This window comes from Syngnathus leptorhynchus, chromosome 16, assembly GCF_054491065.1.
Source record: "Syngnathus leptorhynchus isolate UIUO chromosome 16, UIUO_Slep, whole genome shotgun sequence".
NCBI lineage: Eukaryota > Metazoa > Chordata > Actinopteri > Syngnathiformes > Syngnathidae > Syngnathus > Syngnathus leptorhynchus.
Genome location: NC_141210.1, coordinates 4,260,510 through 4,279,235, shown reverse-complemented (window position 1 = coordinate 4,279,235; position 18,726 = coordinate 4,260,510). Strand labels below are relative to the sequence as shown.

General features: G+C 41.5%; 3 protein-coding genes across 4 annotated transcripts; 2 read left to right on the top strand and 1 right to left on the bottom strand.

Annotated features, from left to right (window-relative positions):
* Window positions 1-1,438: 1,438 nt before the first annotated feature.
* Window positions 1,439-8,149, top strand: adgre5a (adhesion G protein-coupled receptor E5a). Its single transcript, XM_085934934.1, has 19 exons — window positions 1,439-1,527; window positions 3,405-3,485; window positions 3,919-4,086; window positions 4,161-4,283; window positions 4,358-4,492; window positions 4,710-4,835; window positions 4,913-4,956; window positions 5,031-5,135; window positions 5,385-5,538; window positions 5,621-5,743; window positions 5,818-6,008; window positions 6,079-6,243; window positions 6,339-6,533; window positions 6,698-6,915; window positions 6,978-7,038; window positions 7,138-7,229; window positions 7,304-7,472; window positions 7,549-7,641; window positions 8,000-8,149. The coding sequence occupies exons 1-19, from the start codon at window positions 1,497-1,499 to the stop codon at window positions 8,039-8,041; spliced, it is 2,316 nt and encodes a 771-aa protein (XP_085791060.1). The 5' UTR covers window positions 1,439-1,496; the 3' UTR covers window positions 8,042-8,149.
* Window positions 8,092-16,716, top strand: slc27a1a (solute carrier family 27 member 1a). Of its 2 annotated transcripts, none has more exons than XM_085934937.1 (13): window positions 8,092-8,907; window positions 10,226-10,393; window positions 10,471-10,865; window positions 10,970-11,137; window positions 11,706-11,775; window positions 11,857-11,948; window positions 12,032-12,141; window positions 12,284-12,493; window positions 12,564-12,690; window positions 12,767-12,904; window positions 12,982-13,146; window positions 13,343-13,489; window positions 13,567-16,716. In XM_085934937.1, exons 1-13 carry the CDS (start codon window positions 8,867-8,869, stop codon window positions 13,722-13,724), a joined length of 1,989 nt encoding a protein of 662 aa, XP_085791063.1. In that variant the 5' UTR covers window positions 8,092-8,866; the 3' UTR covers window positions 13,725-16,716. The 2 variants fall into 2 exon arrangements, with proteins under 2 accessions (XP_085791063.1, XP_085791065.1); XM_085934939.1 differs by lacking the exon at window positions 8,092-8,907 and adding an exon at window positions 9,591-9,998 and having other exon boundaries at window positions 13,567-16,713.
* Window positions 14,502-17,387, bottom strand: trim35-13 (tripartite motif containing 35-13). Its single transcript, XM_085934945.1, has 6 exons — window positions 17,178-17,387; window positions 16,088-16,183; window positions 15,772-16,002; window positions 15,668-15,690; window positions 15,476-15,594; window positions 14,502-15,216 (listed from the first exon to the last, which is right to left on the bottom strand). Exons 1-6 carry the CDS (start codon window positions 17,385-17,387, stop codon window positions 14,681-14,683), a joined length of 1,215 nt encoding a protein of 404 aa, XP_085791071.1. The 3' UTR covers window positions 14,502-14,680.
* Window positions 17,388-18,726: the final 1,339 nt, after the last annotated feature.

The window sequence follows — 18,726 nt, the reverse complement described above, 5'->3', positions numbered from 1 at the left end:
AAAGCTGAATTGCTTGTAAGATGGATAGATGAATAGATGTTTAACACATGGTGGTATGATGAAATAATACAAATAAAATAATATTTTTTCTTCTGATGACAATTGCAAAATAATTTCCACGCAGCCGGTCTGAAAATAAGAGAGCATTCAGTCTCCATCCTGAGCCCTTTTTCTGCCCTATGTTTGTCAGGAAGTTGTTGAGACAGCTGGACTTGCACGGAGGGCCCTCCTCATTGTTTGAGAACTCCAAAACGAGGCACAAGCGACACAAAGCGGTCCAAAATGTTGTAAGCGCTCCATCTCTGTATGCGCGTGCAGGAAGAAGGTGGTGAGATAACAGGATAAGCCCTTGAATGTTTGCTTGGGTGCAGCTGTACAATCTGATGAGATCCAACGCAAAAGTTCCAATAAACATCCAGAATTAATTTCCAAATATCAGCAACATAAAATAAGATCATGTTTAAAGGTTTAATTTGAAATATTCTAAATCATTAAGCAATGTTTGCTTGTGTCAAAAATGTACACAATCACTTTTGTGTGCTTAAATTGGCATTTTTCAAATCTGGAGAAAACATTCTTGCTATAATTCTGACAGCTCACCAAGCCTCATTTTTTTTAAGGCCATGTTTATGTCAGTAACATTTCAAGCTAACCCCCACCAGCCGGACCCACTGGAGAAAAGCTGTCTATCAATCTCACGCTTAAAATGACCTACCAACTCGGCGTGTTAACGTGTGGACGCGGAGTCGTGAACTACGAGTGGCCTTGTCACAGAAAAGACGCCGGTCTAGTGTGTTGTTTTGTGTACTGTTGCCGACCACTTGCCTGCAGAGGGTCATTGAGTGTTATGTTCTCTCTAATAAAAAGTAAAAAAAAAAAAAAAAACAGTTGCTAGGCAGAATTGAGGAGTCTACTGACAGAATCTAGAAAAATTATCAAATCTGGGCAGTTTTAGAGAATGTAAACTTCTTCCACTAATGCCCCAAAAGTCACCCCTGTGTAATTATTCTTCTAGTTCTGTACATTTTGATGAAGAAATACTCCAGGAAGAATCCAAATGAGAAAATGTTAGGAAAATAGAAGAAGGGAAGTTCAACATCAGGCGCCATTGTTTCATTGTCTCCCTCCGTCTCAATCAGAGACAGAAGCCATTTATATGTCATCGCCATAGTTCAACTGTGTCTCTGCAATAACGTCGCCAGCGGGAGGGTGAAACTTCACATTGGGGTCGCATGAAACAATGACAGGTCGAGGAGTCCAAACAGATCATGACCTCCCCCAACTGCTCCCTGAACAGAATATGACCATGTAGAAGGAAGTGAGAGGTTGACGTGGTGATGTGCACAAACACAAAAAAAAAACTTGATGCATCACACACCCTGCTTTCTCACCCCCTCCTACACATGTGCACACAAGTACTCCCTCACAAGCTTTTATGGCAGAAGTTGATTCTGAGCAAAGACAAGTGAAGCTCAGATTGTTTTTCTCTGGTCACCATGGAAGGGTGGTGGAAACTTCTGCTTCTGGGTAAGTCCAAATGATTTTCTCACATGGAAAATTGTCTGCTTTTAACCAAATGCGCTATAAACATTTTAAATAGGATTGTTAATGTCTTTGGGGGGAATTTTATTAATTTGCTGGCAAATCCGTTATTACAATTTTGGGAATTCACCAGATTATAACCAGACAAATATATTTGGTTTTTATCTTTCATTGTGTGTTTATCTTAATGATCATTGCTTTTCTTAATGATAGGCTAAGCAATATCATCTGGTCATAATGACAAAGGTCCTTTCAAATTCTAAATGGACAAAAGTGTTGAGACATATGGATGCTGCAGTGAAAAAAAAATAGCATCGCACCAGAACAAAATTTTCTAGATATTATTCAAAGATTTCTATATATTCAAAATAAATGATATAGAAGACAAGTAGGAAAATAGTACTGACACATAATACACCTTTTATATTGTCTGCCAGCTTTATTGCAAGTCCGTACAGATTCTTCTTGGAGGTGACAACTTCATCCTCTCATCCCACGCCGGTGCTTTTTATACTGAACAGTGGTCCGGAAAACTCCCCTTTTTAACAAGCCATGTAAAACCTGCTTGTAACCACTTCCAATTTTCTTTTTCAAGACATTCTACAAGATGTCTGTGTGAGGAAGATTGTTCACCTTCATCCATGGGCTTTGATACAAAGTTCTACAAATTCACTCAAACATAGCTTTTTGGACTGTCAGCTGTAATAAAGCAGAAGTGTCAAACTCATTTTTGTCGCGGGCCGCACCGTTTCATAGTGTTCTCCAGAGGCCCATTGTTCCTGTCAACTTCTTGTAGTATAGGCTACTCAACAAACTGATGAATAACTAATTTTGAAATCAGAGACTAAAAAAAAAAAAAAACACTGTTCAATTATTTTAAAAAATGAGTGGTAATAAAAATTGTTAGCAATATATCTCTATCTTTTATAAGTGAAGACAATATCTCTAAGACAATTTGTAATTTTAGTAGTGACACATCAAGTCAATGCACAATTTGTCTTTGCGGGCCACATAAAATGATGTGACGGGCCGTATCTGGCCCCCGGGCCTTGGGTTTGACACGAATGTAATAAAGGCAGGTATTTCATATGATTGGTCCCCAAAAAAAAAAATTCATGTCTGTATCAAGAAAAATAAGCATTGACACCCAAAGTCACATTTATAGATAATTTACACTTATTAGTCATATTATTTTTCTCGAATGTGGGAGTGCACCAGACAAACTCCACGCACAAAGGCCACTAGTGTTGCCCGCTAGATCGAGTCTTACGAAACGGCGAAGCAAACGATAGGGAAGTGGGAGGAGGTGTGACTCTGCTTTCCATCCAAAAAAACTCATTATCTCATCTACACAACAGGGTTCTCTGTTCTGCTTTTCTTAAAAAAAAAAAAGGAAAGAAAAAAAGATAATCATATACTATGACCTCATGGCATGCAAAATCCGCCTGAAAACAAACTTGTCTTTCTTTTTTTGCAAGCAGCCCAACTTTTCGACAACCGCAGAGGACTGTGAGATGATGTAACTTTTATATATACGGTATATTCGTTTTACAGCTGCAGTGCCAGTGGAGGTTTCCTCGCCCATAGGAAGTACTGTGCGGCCTCGCCAATAAGTGATAGCGTGCAGGGCGTATATGGGAACAATTTGAGGAAATGAGGGTGGAGAAATGAGGGCATTTGCCTTTTGACAAAGAGTCTGGCACACTAATCCATGTCAAGCGTATCATTTGACACCTCCGTGGGTGCGTTTTTGATTGATTGAGCAAACGGCGAAAAGATGAAGCGTGGGCGCCACTTCAAGATGCGTGTGAAGAGGTGATGAAATGGAGGATGACAGCAATTTCTCATCTTTTCCCTTTCAGCGCTGTGTCTGTCGTCCATCTTGGCGCTGTCAGAGTCCTCGTGCCCTCAGGGATTTGATCTGGTGAAAGGTGAATGCATCGGTATGAACATTGTTTTCTATTTATTAAATAACCACAGAAAAAAAGGCTTGTTTTAGCCCACAAAGTTGACAAACATAATTATATATTCGTCTGGATTTTTGCAATTGTTTGGTCTACAGTTTTTTTATTTGCATTTACACAAAAATATTTGTGCCTCATGAATTATGCCTAGCAACAATTGACCTACACTTGATGACTGCTTCCTGAATGGATTGCTTCAAAATTTTTGATATGATTTATTCTAAAATGTCCTACATTAGTCTACCCTTTTTTTTTTGGGGATATCATATTAACATGTATTTTTAATTGTGCTTTGGGGCAGAAATGATTGTGCCCCGTTCAAAATCTGCCCAGCAACTACTGAGTCCTTGCAGTGCTACAGAAACAATGATTTATTTCACATTTTCATTCATTCATCCATGTTTCCCCAAAGATGTAAACGAGTGTGAGGATGAGGACTTCCCTGACTACTCGACACCATGCGGAAACTACGCACACTGTTACAACACCATTGGCAGCTTCTACTGCATGTGCGATGATGGTTTTCAAACCAATATGAAGACAACAAATTTTACCCCTCAGTCAACTTCAACATGTGTTGGTAAATCATTTCCTCAACAATCCAGATTCATTTCAGATTCGTTTTTGTTTCAAATTATTTCTTTTTTCTCAAAGATATAAATGAATGTTTCGAAAACAAAGACATTTGTGGATCGCGTCCTTGTATCAACACCATCCCAATGTACTATTGTGGTTGCAATCAGGGATTCGTCGCCAATGTTCATTCTGGCTGCGACGGTAAGATGCCCAATTTGCAATGCCGACGTCTTTCCTGTTTATAGATTGATGATGTTTGTCCATACACTGTGTAGATGTGAATGAGTGTCTGGAGGAAAATATCTGCGGGCCTAATGCGACGTGCATCAACACGGTTGGAAGTTATAACTGTGTCTGCAAAGCCGGCTTTGCAATCAAGTCTGGCAATCTATCTCAGGAGCCATGTGAAGGTCAGCAACGTCATGTGACTGCAGTGTTTGTAATCCACGACAAATGTTGCACCGGACAACCTTTATTGAGCCATGACACATATTTTATATTAAAAAAAAAAAAATCTCATAAAGATGTCACAAAATAATAGATACACTGGTGTATTATGTATCGTCTCTTAACTAGGATTTGATTGTTTATCTCAAAATGTTGACATTACCTTTCTATTTTCTCCAGCCGTATGTTCGGTTGATGAGATGAACCACTGTGGAAATGGAACGTGCCACATTGGAAGCAGCGGCCCTTACTGCGCGTGCCACACCGGCTTCACCAATTATAGAAATACAGCCGCTCGTTGCAGAGGTAGTTTTTTTTTCCTCCGCTCCAGCGTCCTTGTTCGGTTGTGGACAATTTATTGAATAAACTTTCTTTGTCGTCAGTGTTAGACTGCGATGCATTCAAAGACGCAGAGAACCTTGAAGAGGTAACTCCACACAGAAATCCTGGACTTCAAATGTTTTACTTGTTTTTAATTCTCCTTCAATTGTTCTTCTTTAGAATGTCCTCATTCAACAGAATCTGATGACGCAGCTGAAAAAAAGTTGTGTGGATCTAGCCAAGGGTGCAGAGTCAGAAGATTTGGATGACCAGAACCTACTTTTGGTATTTCTTCTCAGAACATTGCATTAAAAGTTGCAAAATTAAAATATTAGGGCATGATCTGTACTGTATTCATATGTGACAAAATGCTCCGATACTATAACACCGATACTACTCTTCCAGTCTAACATACCATCAGGACAGATGGAGTAGCCAGGTGCTACTTCATCTGTGTGGAGTAATTTTAAAGTATAGTAATGAAATGAATATGTCACTTAAAAATAAAAACTGAGTTGTTTTTTTTCCTCACAGAGACTTTTGGAGCTCTTTGACCACCTCTTGTCCACTGGCGCGCTGAATAACAACAGGAAGGTGTCCATCTTTCTGAACCTAGTAGAGAGTGCATTGAGACTCATGGGACCTCTTATTAAAGACTCAAGAATAAATAAATCATCCAACTATACAGGTAATAATGAAAAATATTTCAATCAATCATAACATTTTGAAATATTTCTTGACCAAAACATATTTCCAATATTTCTCTTCAGAACTGGAGCTGCTTTCTCTCAAAGGACCCGAGGCACCTCGGGGAGTCCAGATATTACTAACTAAGCCAGTCACATTGCATATCCACTTGGAAACAGTTTCCGGAGATGCTTCCCAATACCCAGGTGGTGATCACGTCTTCAACCAAGAACCACTTTTATGAAGACTGATTGTTGCATTTATCTTGTGACTATTTCAGGCTTCGCAAGCGTGTCCTTGCTCAGCTATGTAAACCTGGAAACTTTCACCGACGGTTTCTACAGTGGGATGAATCCAGAAGTAAACGAAAGATTTATCATCGACTCCAAAGTGGCGACTGTCTCCGTCACAAACACCGACACCAGCCACCTGGAAAAGCCAGTTATGCTAACTTTTAGCCACCTGACACAGGTAACTATTAAGCTTATAAATATCATTTGTACATCCTCTACATTACACATCTGTATTGTTTTTCGTCCAGGTAAACGGGTCTCGCCACGTGTGCGTGTTCTGGAACACCTCCCAGGGGAACGGAAGCTGGTCCACCGACGGCTGCGTAGCAGTGGAGTCCAACTCTGAATTCACTGTGTGCTCCTGCAACCACTTGAGCACATTTGCCGTGCTCATGGCCCTCTACGACGTTGAGGTAAACTCCCTAGCCACTAATTCTCATGATAAAGAGAAATATATATTTTGTCATGTATGCATGCTATGTTGAGATGCTCTTCTTTCTTTGGCCAGGCAACATTTGAGTTGCAAGTGGTGACCTGGGTGGGATTGTCCCTGTCACTAATTTGCCTCCTCATCTGCATCCTGACCTTCTCGCTCATCCGGACTATTCAAAGCCCCCGGACCACCATCCACTTGCATTTGTGCATCAGCCTCTTTATCGCCGCCTTCATCTTTCTCGTGGGGATTTCTCGTACAGAGAACCAGGTGAGTGGAAATAATAAATCCTCGACATAAAATCTGACTGTATTATCATTGATTAACTTCAAGGACCCCTACAGGGGCCTCGAAATTGAACCCTGTAGAACACCAAATGTAAGAATGACATATTTGATTTGTTCAAAACTGCTGCTGCTGTGTTCATCCTCCAGAGTACCTGTGCAGTGATTGCAGGCTTGCTGCATTTCTTCTTCTTGGCCGCATTCTGCTGGATGTGTCTGGAAGGCGTGCAGCTATTCCGGATGGTCATCTTTGTGTTCAACACCAATTTTCCAACCCTCTATATGATGTTGGGGGGCTACGGTGTCCCGGCTGTGATTGTCGCCATCTCCGCTATGGTCAACTCCAAAGGATACGGCACCCAAAGATAGTGAGGACAATTTCCATCATCACCTTGAAACTATCTGCTTATTTTAAAACTTGTGTTTGCAGTTGTTGGTTAAATGTGGAATTCATCTGGAGTTTTTTGGGCCCAGCTTGTGTTATCATTGCCGTAAGTACCACAGTAATTTTGTAAAACATTCCGAAAATTAACGTGTGAGTATTTGGTCGTATGTAAATTAGTCCAATTGTCCCCCTGTTGTTAAACCAGATCAACATATTCTTTTTTCTCATCACGGTGTGGAAGTTGGCGCAGAAATTTTCAAGTCTGAACCCTGACCTGAATACCTTACAGAGAATAAAGTAAGTCTGCAAATGTAAATTGTGAAACATGACACCTTATTTCACCCGCTGCGTTCTTTTGCCGCCCCCTGCAGAGCTTTCACCATCACTGCAGTGGCCCAGCTATGCGTGCTTGGCACCACGTGGATCTTTGGTTGCTTCCAATTTGAGGAGAGCACCATGGTCATGTCTTACCTGTTCACCATCTTCGCCAGCCTGCAGGGCCTTATGCTGTTTGTGATGCACTGTCTGTTCTCCAAGCAGGTCAGTCACGATGATCATCAGTCAGATGTCATCAAACTAGAATAAGATTTGAACTGGAACTTTGTATGGGTTTTAGGTGAGGGACGAGTATGGAAACCTCCTATCCAGATTCAGTGGACCGCCGAAGAAAACCTACTCTAAATTCACCTCATTTCCCAGCAGACAGCACGTAAGAACTAATTTTGCGTTTTGTTTTCAAGACCATTTACACTGTGAGTATAAAAAAGAATGTATATATATTACATACACTTAATTTGAAAATAACAAATTATTATGACACTATTTATTGAATATGTCATTTTTAAATGATATAAATCGGAAATAAAATCAAGCAAAAATAATCTCTGTGGTCTGTTGCAGTATAGTAACTGACAAAGCGCGATCTTGAGCGATAGATCACATGGAAGTGAAGCTTTTTTATCCTGCATACAGAGCCACCCAGCCTTTACATATAATGAACGAGCAATAAAGTTGTCGGGCAGTGACTGATTGTCTTGTATCTTTTCTTCCTGTCATCCATCCCCAAGGCCTCCAATAGCAGCCAGAACACAGGAGAATCACACATCTGAGGAGACAAACTCGCAACTGGCCTTCATTTGTAAAATTGGATTCAAACTTTGAATAATTAAAACCTGTTTTGTCAGGTGCCTCAATCCAGGTACTGTATTTAATGACCCCAGACAATCTAAAATGTATATATTTTTTTGTATAGTCTGTCAGTTTGTCATATAAATATTGCCTCCAAAAAATAGAGAACAATATGGAGGGATTTGCTTTTTCTTTTTTTTTTTTGTCCATACTGTAGTGAGATTTACTGTGTACTGTCTATTGTGTTTTACTCCTCCATCTGTTGTGCTGAAAATAAGGTGTGAAATTTTTGTTGTTGTCAAGGATACTTGTTTGAATTGTTGTATTGTCTGCCCAGGCAATTTAAAAATATAAAATAAAAAAAATGAGACATAAATATGAGAATATGAGAATGCAAAGGCAAGTTATGGGGCACATGTTTGCTTGTCACAAAATAATTCTCACTCATGTACTACATACCTTTAATTTTAAAAATTAAGAAAAAAAAAGAAGACGAAGCCTAAACAGATCAGCTTACATAAACACTTCTGTCTTGCTTCCCAATAAAAGGGCTGAAATGCAGAAAGTAAACAAGCAAGAAAAGTGTCACCCTTCCAATAGAAACCATTGACTGTGTGGTGTGATTTACAAAGGTGTGATTAAACATAAAGACATTCTTGAGGTGGAGAACTTGTTAACCTGGTGGAACACGTATTACCATTTGGCTACAGAACTGCCCCATCTTGTTTAGGGAAAAATGGGTTGTAAATGAACTACAAACTGCAGTGTCTTTTTTTCTTCACAAATGTTCTACATATGACTCCTCAATGGATTCTAGGGTTCGTTTTCTTGGGCCACGAGAGTACAGGTATGTTCTGATACGGTCAGGGTCAGGTGTCAAGAGAGAAAATGTGAGCATATCTGTAAGTGATGTTGAAATTGTAGAGCAAGAGGTTGTTATTACATTGGTTTCCTGTGTTAGTGTTTGCTGGAGTCATTTCCTAATCGTGCGTGCAGCGTTTGTGATGAGATAGTTTGCATTCTAACAACGTGCTTTTTTGCATGCGATTATGCACACCATGATGTTTTGACAATCATTTGACAAAAAATAAAAAATCTTTTCACTTTTTTATTTCGGGATAGAACTGACATTTTTGTGCAAATTGCTCGACTAAATAAAACATTTGTTTTATTTATCTGAAGAAATGTGTCCTGTAAATTTGATAAAACAATCAATGTTGATTTTGCAATTACCTTGGATCGTAAATAGTTTGCCAAAATACGGTCTAATACATGAATCGATTTCATTCAAGTTTGTCGTTTTTCTATTCAGCAAGCCAATAACGCCAAAGGAGCAAAGTTTTTCTGAGGATGTTCAGTATATTTACGCAACATTTTCGTACGGTATTTAATCTGTGCCATTGGTACCATTCAGCAACCACGAGCAAATGTGACTCGAGGTAAAGTGGTGTCGATGAATATGATCCAATAGGAACAGAGCATTTCTTTGATTAGCATCTAAATCAACCAATAGATGAGCTCTATACGTCGCCCTCACGCGATGACGGGGCGGGCTTTAACCGTGACGTCCCTGTTCAACATGGAGTACAGAGGGGAGAAAAAAGGCAGGACCACCCGAAAAACTTAAAAATGCACATTTAGATGTAGTTTCCGAAGATAGAAACGATGGACTCCTAATATTTTACGGCCCACTTGGTTCCGGGACTCTTACGTCGGGCGCCATTTGAAGTGTCGGTTAGCTTTTTTTTTTTTTGTACTGCAACCACGCGAACCGGCGTCATGCGAAAGTGTCACAACTATTGAAGGAGGGAAAAGCCTGTTACCAAAAAAGGGCCACTTATCTCTTATCGCTAATTATCGGAAACAGTTTACAATATCGTGACCCGCATTGGTTAGGTCCGGGTTATTGGGTGAAAGGTGACACTGAGTTTACTTGAGGTAAGTTCATGTATCGTAATAGTACGCATGAATTCAACAAACCTCAACTCGTGATAACTTTTGGAAAAGTAAAAGTCCTTTATTCTTTATTATTGTCATTTTTACACAAATCTGGATTTTATCTTATCTGTTTATCCATTTGTCGTTTTTTTATATCAACATCTATCAGTCCATCATCAATACATCCATTCATAGATTCAAATGTCATCTAATTGATCTACTTTTAGAATGCACAATGCAGCGAGTGTGTCAGCCTCTCTGGGCTCCATTGGGCTGCTGCGTCTTTTCGGACTGTCCTGGCCCTGGACTCTGCTAGCGGGACTCGCGGTGTACCTGGGCACCAGGAGCTGGAAGTATTTCTACGTGGCAGCACGGACCGTCAAAAGAGATGTCACGTAAGACTAGTTTTGTGTATTTTTGTATTCATTATGATGGCTTTCTTGTAAAATTCCGCATCTGTTTTCTTTGTCAGAGGTCTGTGCGTACTACTAAGAGTCAAGGTGGCTCTGTGGCGATACATGCGCGACGGAAGCAACGTCCTCACCATGTTCGCCGAGACGGTGAAACGCAACCCTAACAAGATTGCGCTCATCTACGAGGCCACGGGGGAATCATGGACCTTCACTCAGTTGGACCAACTGTCCAACTCGGTGGCTCACTGGGCCAGAAGTCAGGGCTGGGTCACCGGAGACATAGTGGCGCTCTTTATGGAGAGTCGACCGTTGCAGGTGGCTCTCTGGTTGGGATTGGCCAAAGTCGGCGTGGAAGCTGCTCTTATCAACTTCAACCTTCGCAAGGACTCACTCCTGCACTGCATTGGGGTGTCTCGATCTCGGGCTATTGTGTTTGGAACCGAGCTTGCTGATGGTAAAAAAATAAAAAAATGGAAGAATATATTTTAATATAAAAATGTGTCCTTTTAAGCAAAATAATTAACACGAGCTCCTTTTTCTTTTTATTCTGGCTATCAGCCATCTCAGAGATCAGCGCCTCCCTCACTCAATCCATGGTGAGGTTTTGTACCGGAGACCTCAGCACTCATCACGAGGCCTATCTGGGGGCAACGCACTTGGATCCAATTTTAGCATCTACTCCGAGGCATCCCCCTTTGCCTTGTGTTAAGCATAAAGGCATGAATGGTAAATAAAAATGGCACATTCATTTTTATATTTATTGAAATTGATTATACTATTGGTTATACAAACTTAACATAGAACAGAGAATACAATTTGTCAAAGGAAAGTCAATTTAGCTCAACGTATGAGTTTTTAATTTACATGTCAAGGCACCACTGTAACATCTATATTTTGTTTCTTCAATCTTTTTGCTACCAAAGTTATTATGCATTTAGATTTTATTATTATTATTAGACTGGAATCCCCTCGGAGCAAAATGTTGGCAGATGACAGTGAGAGCAGGCAGCGGGTGGAGTGAATGTTTAGAAAGTTGTAGACAATCACTGGAATGGAGAGGAATGAAGATTAGCTGAAAAAGGTTTATAAAAAAGTGGAGGCCGACCATGATGCGCCGCTTAGACAGTGGCACTGAAGACACGACATGAGGCAAAGCTGAAGATGTTGAGGTTCCCTTTAATAGTGATCAGAAATGAACTTCATGCTCAGTGTTTGGAAGGTGTCCATTGCTGTTGCTCTGATTCTTACTTGCTCTTATCTGTAACTGGAGGCTCTGTTGTTATCTCCCCTGCAGACTGTTTATTTTACATCTACACATCTGGCACCACAGGACTACCCAAGGCTGCTATTGTTGTGCACAGTCGGTACGTTACCCTCGACAAAATGTTCTCCCTTTAATAAAATAAAATAAAATTAACAGCTAAAAGCACGTGTGGTTTCTACAGGTATTACAGAATTGTTGCTTTCGGCTACTACGCTTTTCGTATGCGCCAGGATGACATCATCTATGACTGTCTTCCACTCTATCATTCTGCAGGTATAAAATAGACTATGCTTTGTTAGCCCTTTTTTTCCCCCACTAGGAAATGTAAGTAATGCGTAAGCCTTCATCTTTGCCAGGTAACATCATGGGCGTCGGCCAGTGTCTGCTCAATGGCCTCACTGTCGTCGTCAAGAAGAAATTCTCCGCAAGTCGTTTCTGGGATGATTGTATCAAGTACAACTGCACTGTAGGAGATTTATATTTCAAGGAGACAGTTTGCATATAAAGTTTATTTTTACCTGAAATTAATAGATGGGGTCATCATTGGAATACACCATTCTTAAAAATATTCCATTACTGCGTGACTAATTATTTCATCTCACTTGCAGGTGGTTCAATATATCGGTGAAATTTGCCGCTACCTCCTATCTCAGCCGGTGCGTCCGTCAGAAAAGGCCCACAAGGTTCGCTTGGCGGTTGGAAACGGTCTTCGTCCAAGCGTGTGGGAAGCCTTCACCGAGCGTTTCCGCGTGGCGCAGATCGGCGAGTTCTACGGAGCGACCGAATGTAACTGTAGTATCGCCAACTTGGACGGCAAGGTCGGAATTCACACCGGGTCTTTGTATTATTTGCTAAAATGAAAGAATCTAAGTGAGTTTTCATTCCTAGGTGGGTGCCTGTGGATTCAACAGTCGCATTCTACCCAACATCTACCCCATCCGTCTGGTCAAAGTGGACGAGAACACGATGGAGCTGGTCCGGGATAGCCGGGGTCTTTGCGTGCCCTGTCAACCCGGTAATTCGTACTACTCTTCCCTCGATGTGGTAATTAACTTGAACGATACCCACTGTACTCCATCTGTGTTTTCCAGGAGAGCCAGGTCTCCTGGTTGGCCGCATCAATCAACAGGATCCGCTGAGGCGCTTTGACGGCTACGTGAACCACGAAGCCACTAGCAAGAAAATAGCCCAAAATGTTTTCAAGAAGAATGACTCAGCCTACTTGTCAGGTTAGCAGCACTCAGCTAATATTCATGATTGACATTATATTCTGAGTTGAACTTTGATTGTCTTGGGTCTCCCGTAGGTGACGTCTTGGTGATGGATGAATTAGGCTACATGTATTTCCGCGACCGCAGCGGCGACACGTTTCGCTGGCGGGGAGAGAACGTGTCCACCATCGAAGTGGAGGGCATACTGAGCAGCCTCTTGGATCAGACCGATGTGGCCGTTTACGGTGTGATGGTGCCAGGTGAGCGCAACGTAAAAGACAAAATCACTTTTACAGAAAATGTGTCTCGGGGGGGAAAAGTAGATTAAGAGTAGGGGCCCCGGGACAGAACCCTGTGGCACACCTGACTAGACAAAAGTTGGATAAGTGTAGCATTGTTTCGGAAATAAATTGAATGTATCCCAATACTTGATCTCCTCCTGTGTTCCGTGCTCAGGTGTCGAAGGGAAGGCAGGCATGGCCGCCATTGCAGACGGCAACGGCACGTTTGACCTCGACGCCTTCCTGCAGAAGGTCCAGACGGCTCTCCCGCCGTACGCTCGGCCGGTGTTCCTACGACTCTCACCGAGCGTGGACACCACGGGTAAACCACCACCACAGAGCTCCCATTTACGAAGCACAAAGTCTTAAAGAATATCATTTCTTCCACTTCCCCAATAGGTACCTTCAAAATCCAAAAAACAAGGCTACAGAGGGAGGGCTACGACCCACGACTCACAAGCGACCGGCTCTACTTCTTAAACGTGAAAGCCGGCCGCTACGTGCCCATAGACGACGAGCTCTTTGTTGCTATAATGGAGGCCCGAGTGCATTTATGACGTGGAATTCTGGAATTGTAACCATTCAGGGAGCAGATTTGACAAAACTACTCACCAAGGCACCACTGTTACAGGTGATTGTTTTGTTTATTTTTTAACACTGTAAGAGTAAGATGCCGCATCCCATGAAGGCATTGATAACCTCTTCCACCTCACCGAGCTTTTGCTGCACATACTTGAGGTGCCATCCTCATTTAAGAGGAAAATCCGGTGGCTTGGTCAACTTTGTCGTAAGGAGGTAGCAGTTAATCTCGTGGGGTTAAGCGACGCCACAAAGGGGGTTGCAAGGTCAAATACTAATGTTTTTAATGCCGTAGATGGAGAAAAAAAATCATGACTCAAAAAGCAGCACTTAATAACGTGCCTTATGTAAAAAAAAAAAAAAAAAGAGTGGAATTTTATGAGAACAAATATTTGTTTTTTTTAATACGTCACCTTTTGGTGCTCCCATTACATGTAACATATCTAAAACCTTTAGTGACATCATCATCAGCTGACAAAGATTTAATATATAAATCATCAGCTCTTGTGCGAACTCCAATTAAAAATCCTATCCTATAAAATGTGCCTTGAGTTAGTTTCGTGTTATTTTAAAATTGTGGCTCTCAAAATGTGGTCGTAGTGTGAGTCGTAGGTGGCTGAAAAATTATTAAGAAAGAGCTGTTGGACACTAATAAGGTAGCGTCCTTGTCAGGAATCTTTGTTTTATTTCAAGTTAACCTTTCCACCCCTACTGCATATGAATTCAAACTCAATATGAATGCTTTTTTGTTTTATTTCAAGTTAACCTTTCCACGCCTACTGGATATGAATTCAAACTCAATACGAGTGCTTTTTATTCGCTTGATGTTAGCTGACGCCGCATGCCCACAATTGTCTCTTGTGGAAGAACAAAGACGGGATTCTTCGTCTGATTCGGCTGCTGTCTTGTGCGGATGCTCGTGCGTGAGGAGGGATCAGTCGGTGGAAAGAGTCAATCTAGCGGGCAGGATCGTCAGCGGGTGTTCTTTGCAAGCGGTGCAAAAGTAAGGAAAGGCTTTAGCTGTGAAGATGTCGGTGAAGGTGTAGAGTGGCTCCCTTTCCGGGGGGCTGTAAAAGGCCACCTTGCCTCGGTCCATGTCCAGCAGTACCTTGATCACGTCCGGCTTAGACTTCATGTTGAGCGGCTCCCACGGCGCCGTGCACGCCTTGTACTCGCCGTTGCGAAAGCGTATTGTCCAGAAGCCCTCGGCGGGGGTCAGCACGTGCTTGCCCTTGCGGTTGATGGACTCGCTGGCCACGCCCACCACCCAGTAGGTGTTGTCCTTTACCTCCACCGTCCAGCTATGGCGACCCTCCGTGTAGCCCTCGGCGCCCAGCATCTCGGCACTGATGTCGAAACGTTCCGGGTTGTTGGGGACTTTGAAGTTCTGTGTTGAATTCTGGACCACTGTCAGGTCCTCGGACAGGATGAAGCAGTTGGCAGCTGTGTTGGGATCCACGATGACGGGACCTTGGAGTGAACACTTTGTTAGACTTAACATAATTTAGTTCCCGAGTATCTGTTATCGAAATTGTTGGCAATGGTTTTGAAAAAAAAAACTCCATACGGGTTGGGGCCTAATTTTACATGTACCTATAACTACAAAGCGAAGCGTTGAGAGTCTCTGTTGTCAAATTGAAAATAAATCGAAATCAATAAAAAAATATTGTTACAACTATTTAAAAAATGAAATATACAAATATGGACATTTTTTTTATGAATAACTTACTATATTTAACTATTTTCTTCATTTTCTCCCACACTTGGTACTTCAGTGTGCCGATATGCTTTGCCACGTCAATCAGAGCATCAAACATTTCTTCTGGCTCGCAGCAGCTTATCCAGGTTCTGCAAACATGTTGAAAATTAGTCAAGAGCAAATCTCCGTTTGATTCATAACTTTAACAAAAGTGAGTCTCACCTCCTTATTATGTCCTTGTAATTCTGTGAACAAAAATGACCACAGCTGTTCACATCGTTTTTTTGAGGCAGTTTTGAATTTTTTTGAATGTTGGTCATCCCTACCTTAAGGAAGTGGATATCTTGCATTTCCATCTCCCTCTCCACTGAGCTGATCACTCTGGAGAGCGAGACCAACTCTTGGTCCAACTCGTCGATCCTCTGCTGGATGATCAGGCTCTTTGTAGCCTCCTCATTCTTCAGGGCGGACAGTCTGGCCTCCTCCTGCTCCCTCAGGAATAGGTGGAGCGCCTCAAATTCCATCTTGATCTGCCGTTCCGTGTTATCCAACTGGATCTGCGTAAGAGAGAAGCGCCTCAAAGCTTCAAGTGTTCCTCTTCAAATTTATGACATTTCTGACTGAACTTTCTAAGATGAGTACCTTGACGTGCTCCCGCATGTCCTCGCATACAATTTTGGCCTCCTTGTACTGCTGCAACTTCTCCTTCAAAGGCAGCAGGGCACCCTTCAGCTCTTCCTATACAAAAGTCAGTTGACCGCAAGATCAGTAAGCTGCAGGTGGCGTGACGGCAGAGTTGTCGGCGCCAAATAAATGGGTCACATCTGTGTGAATGGCTCAAACACAGCCTGGTGACAAGCATGAAGCTCAGACCAAGCGAGTATTCTTTTCACATTAGTAGGCGCATGTCTCTCACTCGAGAGAGGCCCAGCAGGCAGAATGGGATGAGCGATCATGAAAAAAAAAAAAAAAAAGTGCGATGGGATTGAATTTCAGGACCCCAGCAGCCACGCTAAACCCAAAAATATCAATCTATTATTAGAATGGCAATAATCTCTGATAACCATCATCATGCATATTCAAGAAATGCCATTGCTGTGTGATTGATAGCTATATCGATGCCACGATACATGCAGTTAAAAGTACCTCAGTGTGAGTTTATCATTTATTATTATTTATAATTATATATTATAATTATTCATGTCAAAGGAAAATATATAGGAATAAAAATAAGAATACAAAAGTGAAATGTTGAATTGGTTTTTTTTATAATCATTCTAAAATAAAAAAAATCAATAAGTAAAAAAATACTAAAATACCAGACAAAATAAATAAGGAAATGTAACAACTAGAAAATAAAAATACACATTTAAATAATTTATAAAAAAAGTTCAATGGTATTGATGTTAATGTTTTGAATAAAAAAAGTCCAAACAATTTAAAATAACTATGACAAAAATGTAATAATATGATATTTCAGCAAAATAATTATAAATACATAATAGTATTTTTTACATAAAAAAGACAAATATTAAAGTATAAACAAATGCTAGATGAATGAGTAAAAATACAAATTCTAATTAAAATCCAAGTACAAATAATTGAAAAAGTACAATTGCGTATAAGGAATCATTTAATATACATACAGTGTATCATTTACTATATATAATAATAATATATATAATAAATTCACAGATGATGAACTCCCACGTTCATCATGTGCCCCGCTTACCTTACAGTCATGTGCCCCCTCACCAATGGGGTAAAGCCTGTGCCCCCGGTGGGCCCCAGCTTTAGCACAAGCCCCGCAGATGGGCTCCAGGTCTTCCAAGCAGAAGAGGGTGAGCTTCTCCCTGTGCTCGCTGCAAGCGTCGGGGTCGGTCTTAGTCCTGCTGTCTGTCGCGAAGGCCTCGCGGGCCCTCCCCAGCACCATTTGGTCCATGGATCAAAAAGGAATCTTGAACCGCCGCTTTGCGTCCTGCCTCGCTGTCTTTCTGAGAAGCCTGTCAGAGAGCCAATGTAGTCGTTCGGTCCGGCGAGGTCAACGTCTCAGTGAGATAATCCGCCGACCATGAGCAAGGCAGGGGTTGGCCCCTCCCACACCGACACTCTCCCCCCTCCCCCTAAATTCAGGACAACCTCTTTCTTTAAGCCTCAAAATAAGTGTTAAGACCCCGGCTCCAAAAAACGTATCTCATGTCGACTGGCGTTGTTCGACTATGCGCATCGCACGTTCTCGAATCAACACGGCGCATGAAAATAGCACAGAGGCTTTTGCTCACGAGGTAGCGTGTCAGGCTATGACAGCGGAGGGAACAATTGATGACACTGGAATATTTGCCATGATTGCTTCTATGATATCTGAGAAGAGTGATGAAAAAAAGCTGGCGACCCGCAACGAGCTACTCGTCGCTCGTGTGAGACGCAGATTAATAGGGATTGAATTGTTGTCGGCGAAATGTGCTGAGTATTCACGCTCAATAAAATTTTAAATATAAATACACACACGACAAATCCATTTCCGTGTCACAAGCCGGCGAGACACACCCGAGCGCCGTCGGTTTTACAATAAACCATATTTAGAATTTCATCTGTTCCTGTATGTATATATTTTATATTTTTTTGCATAATATAGGTCCTTTTAAAATCACCAAAACATGGTATTTAGATAAGGGGGTGTGCAGACTTTTTATAAATTAGGTCAACAAAATATGAGAATCTCAAGTCTTATTCTGCTTTAAAACCATGACAACCATATTTTTTAAAAAGGCCATTGAAATGAAGGATTCTTATCCTGGCTCACAGTGTAATCCAGTATTTTGTTGTGGAAGCAAATTACAAGAACTGACGCACTCCCTAAAATAGGACGCAAACGTGGAGATGGGACACTTGGGCGGTGGGGTTCAAATTCTTACCACGAATGGAGTGTATAACATACATAGTGCTATTTAAGGATGAGCCCGCCATTTTAAAACCAGGCAGGTGAAGCAAAAACAATGCACGGTGTCGTCTAGAAACTATTTAGTCCTAATTTTAGGTCCTGTTTTTTTTTTTTTTTTTTATTATTAGGGCTTCGCCAGTGCCAAATGCATTCCTATGTGATGACGCACAAGTAATGGAAGCCTTCCACTCTGCGTGTGTCCAATGGGGCTACTTGGAGTGCATTCTGCCAGTGAAAGCTTAATCTGTTCTCATCCTGGCCGACCAAATTTGTCGTCTTGTCCGCACGGGTGACGGGGCAAAAGTTCAGAGATAATGTAGCGGACATGATAACTGACGGG

Coding starts and splice junctions, on each gene's coding strand:
- adgre5a (XM_085934934.1), top strand. CDS start 1,497: ATGGAAGGGTGGTGGAAACTTCTGCTTCTGG. Junction 4,087..4,160: donor GTCAACTTCAACATGTGTTG/GTAAATCATTTC, acceptor TTTTTCTCAAAG/ATATAAATGAATGTTTCGAA. Junction 6,244..6,338: donor TGGCCCTCTACGACGTTGAG/GTAAACTCCCTA, acceptor TTCTTTGGCCAG/GCAACATTTGAGTTGCAAGT.
- slc27a1a (XM_085934937.1), top strand. CDS start 8,867: ATGGATTCTAGGGTTCGTTTTCTTGGGCCACGAGAGTACAG. Junction 10,394..10,470: donor ACCGTCAAAAGAGATGTCAC/GTAAGACTAGTT, acceptor TTTCTTTGTCAG/AGGTCTGTGCGTACTACTAA. Junction 12,494..12,563: donor TCGCCAACTTGGACGGCAAG/GTCGGAATTCAC, acceptor TTTCATTCCTAG/GTGGGTGCCTGTGGATTCAA.
- trim35-13 (XM_085934945.1), bottom strand. CDS start 17,387: ATGGACCAAATGGTGCTGGGGAGGGCCCGCGAGGCCTTCGCGACAGAC. Junction 15,691..15,771: donor AAGATATCCACTTCCTTAAG/GTAGGGATGACC, acceptor TTTTGTTCACAG/AATTACAAGGACATAATAAG. Junction 15,595..15,667: donor TACAAGGACATAATAAGGAG/GTGAGACTCACT, acceptor ACATGTTTGCAG/AACCTGGATAAGCTGCTGCG.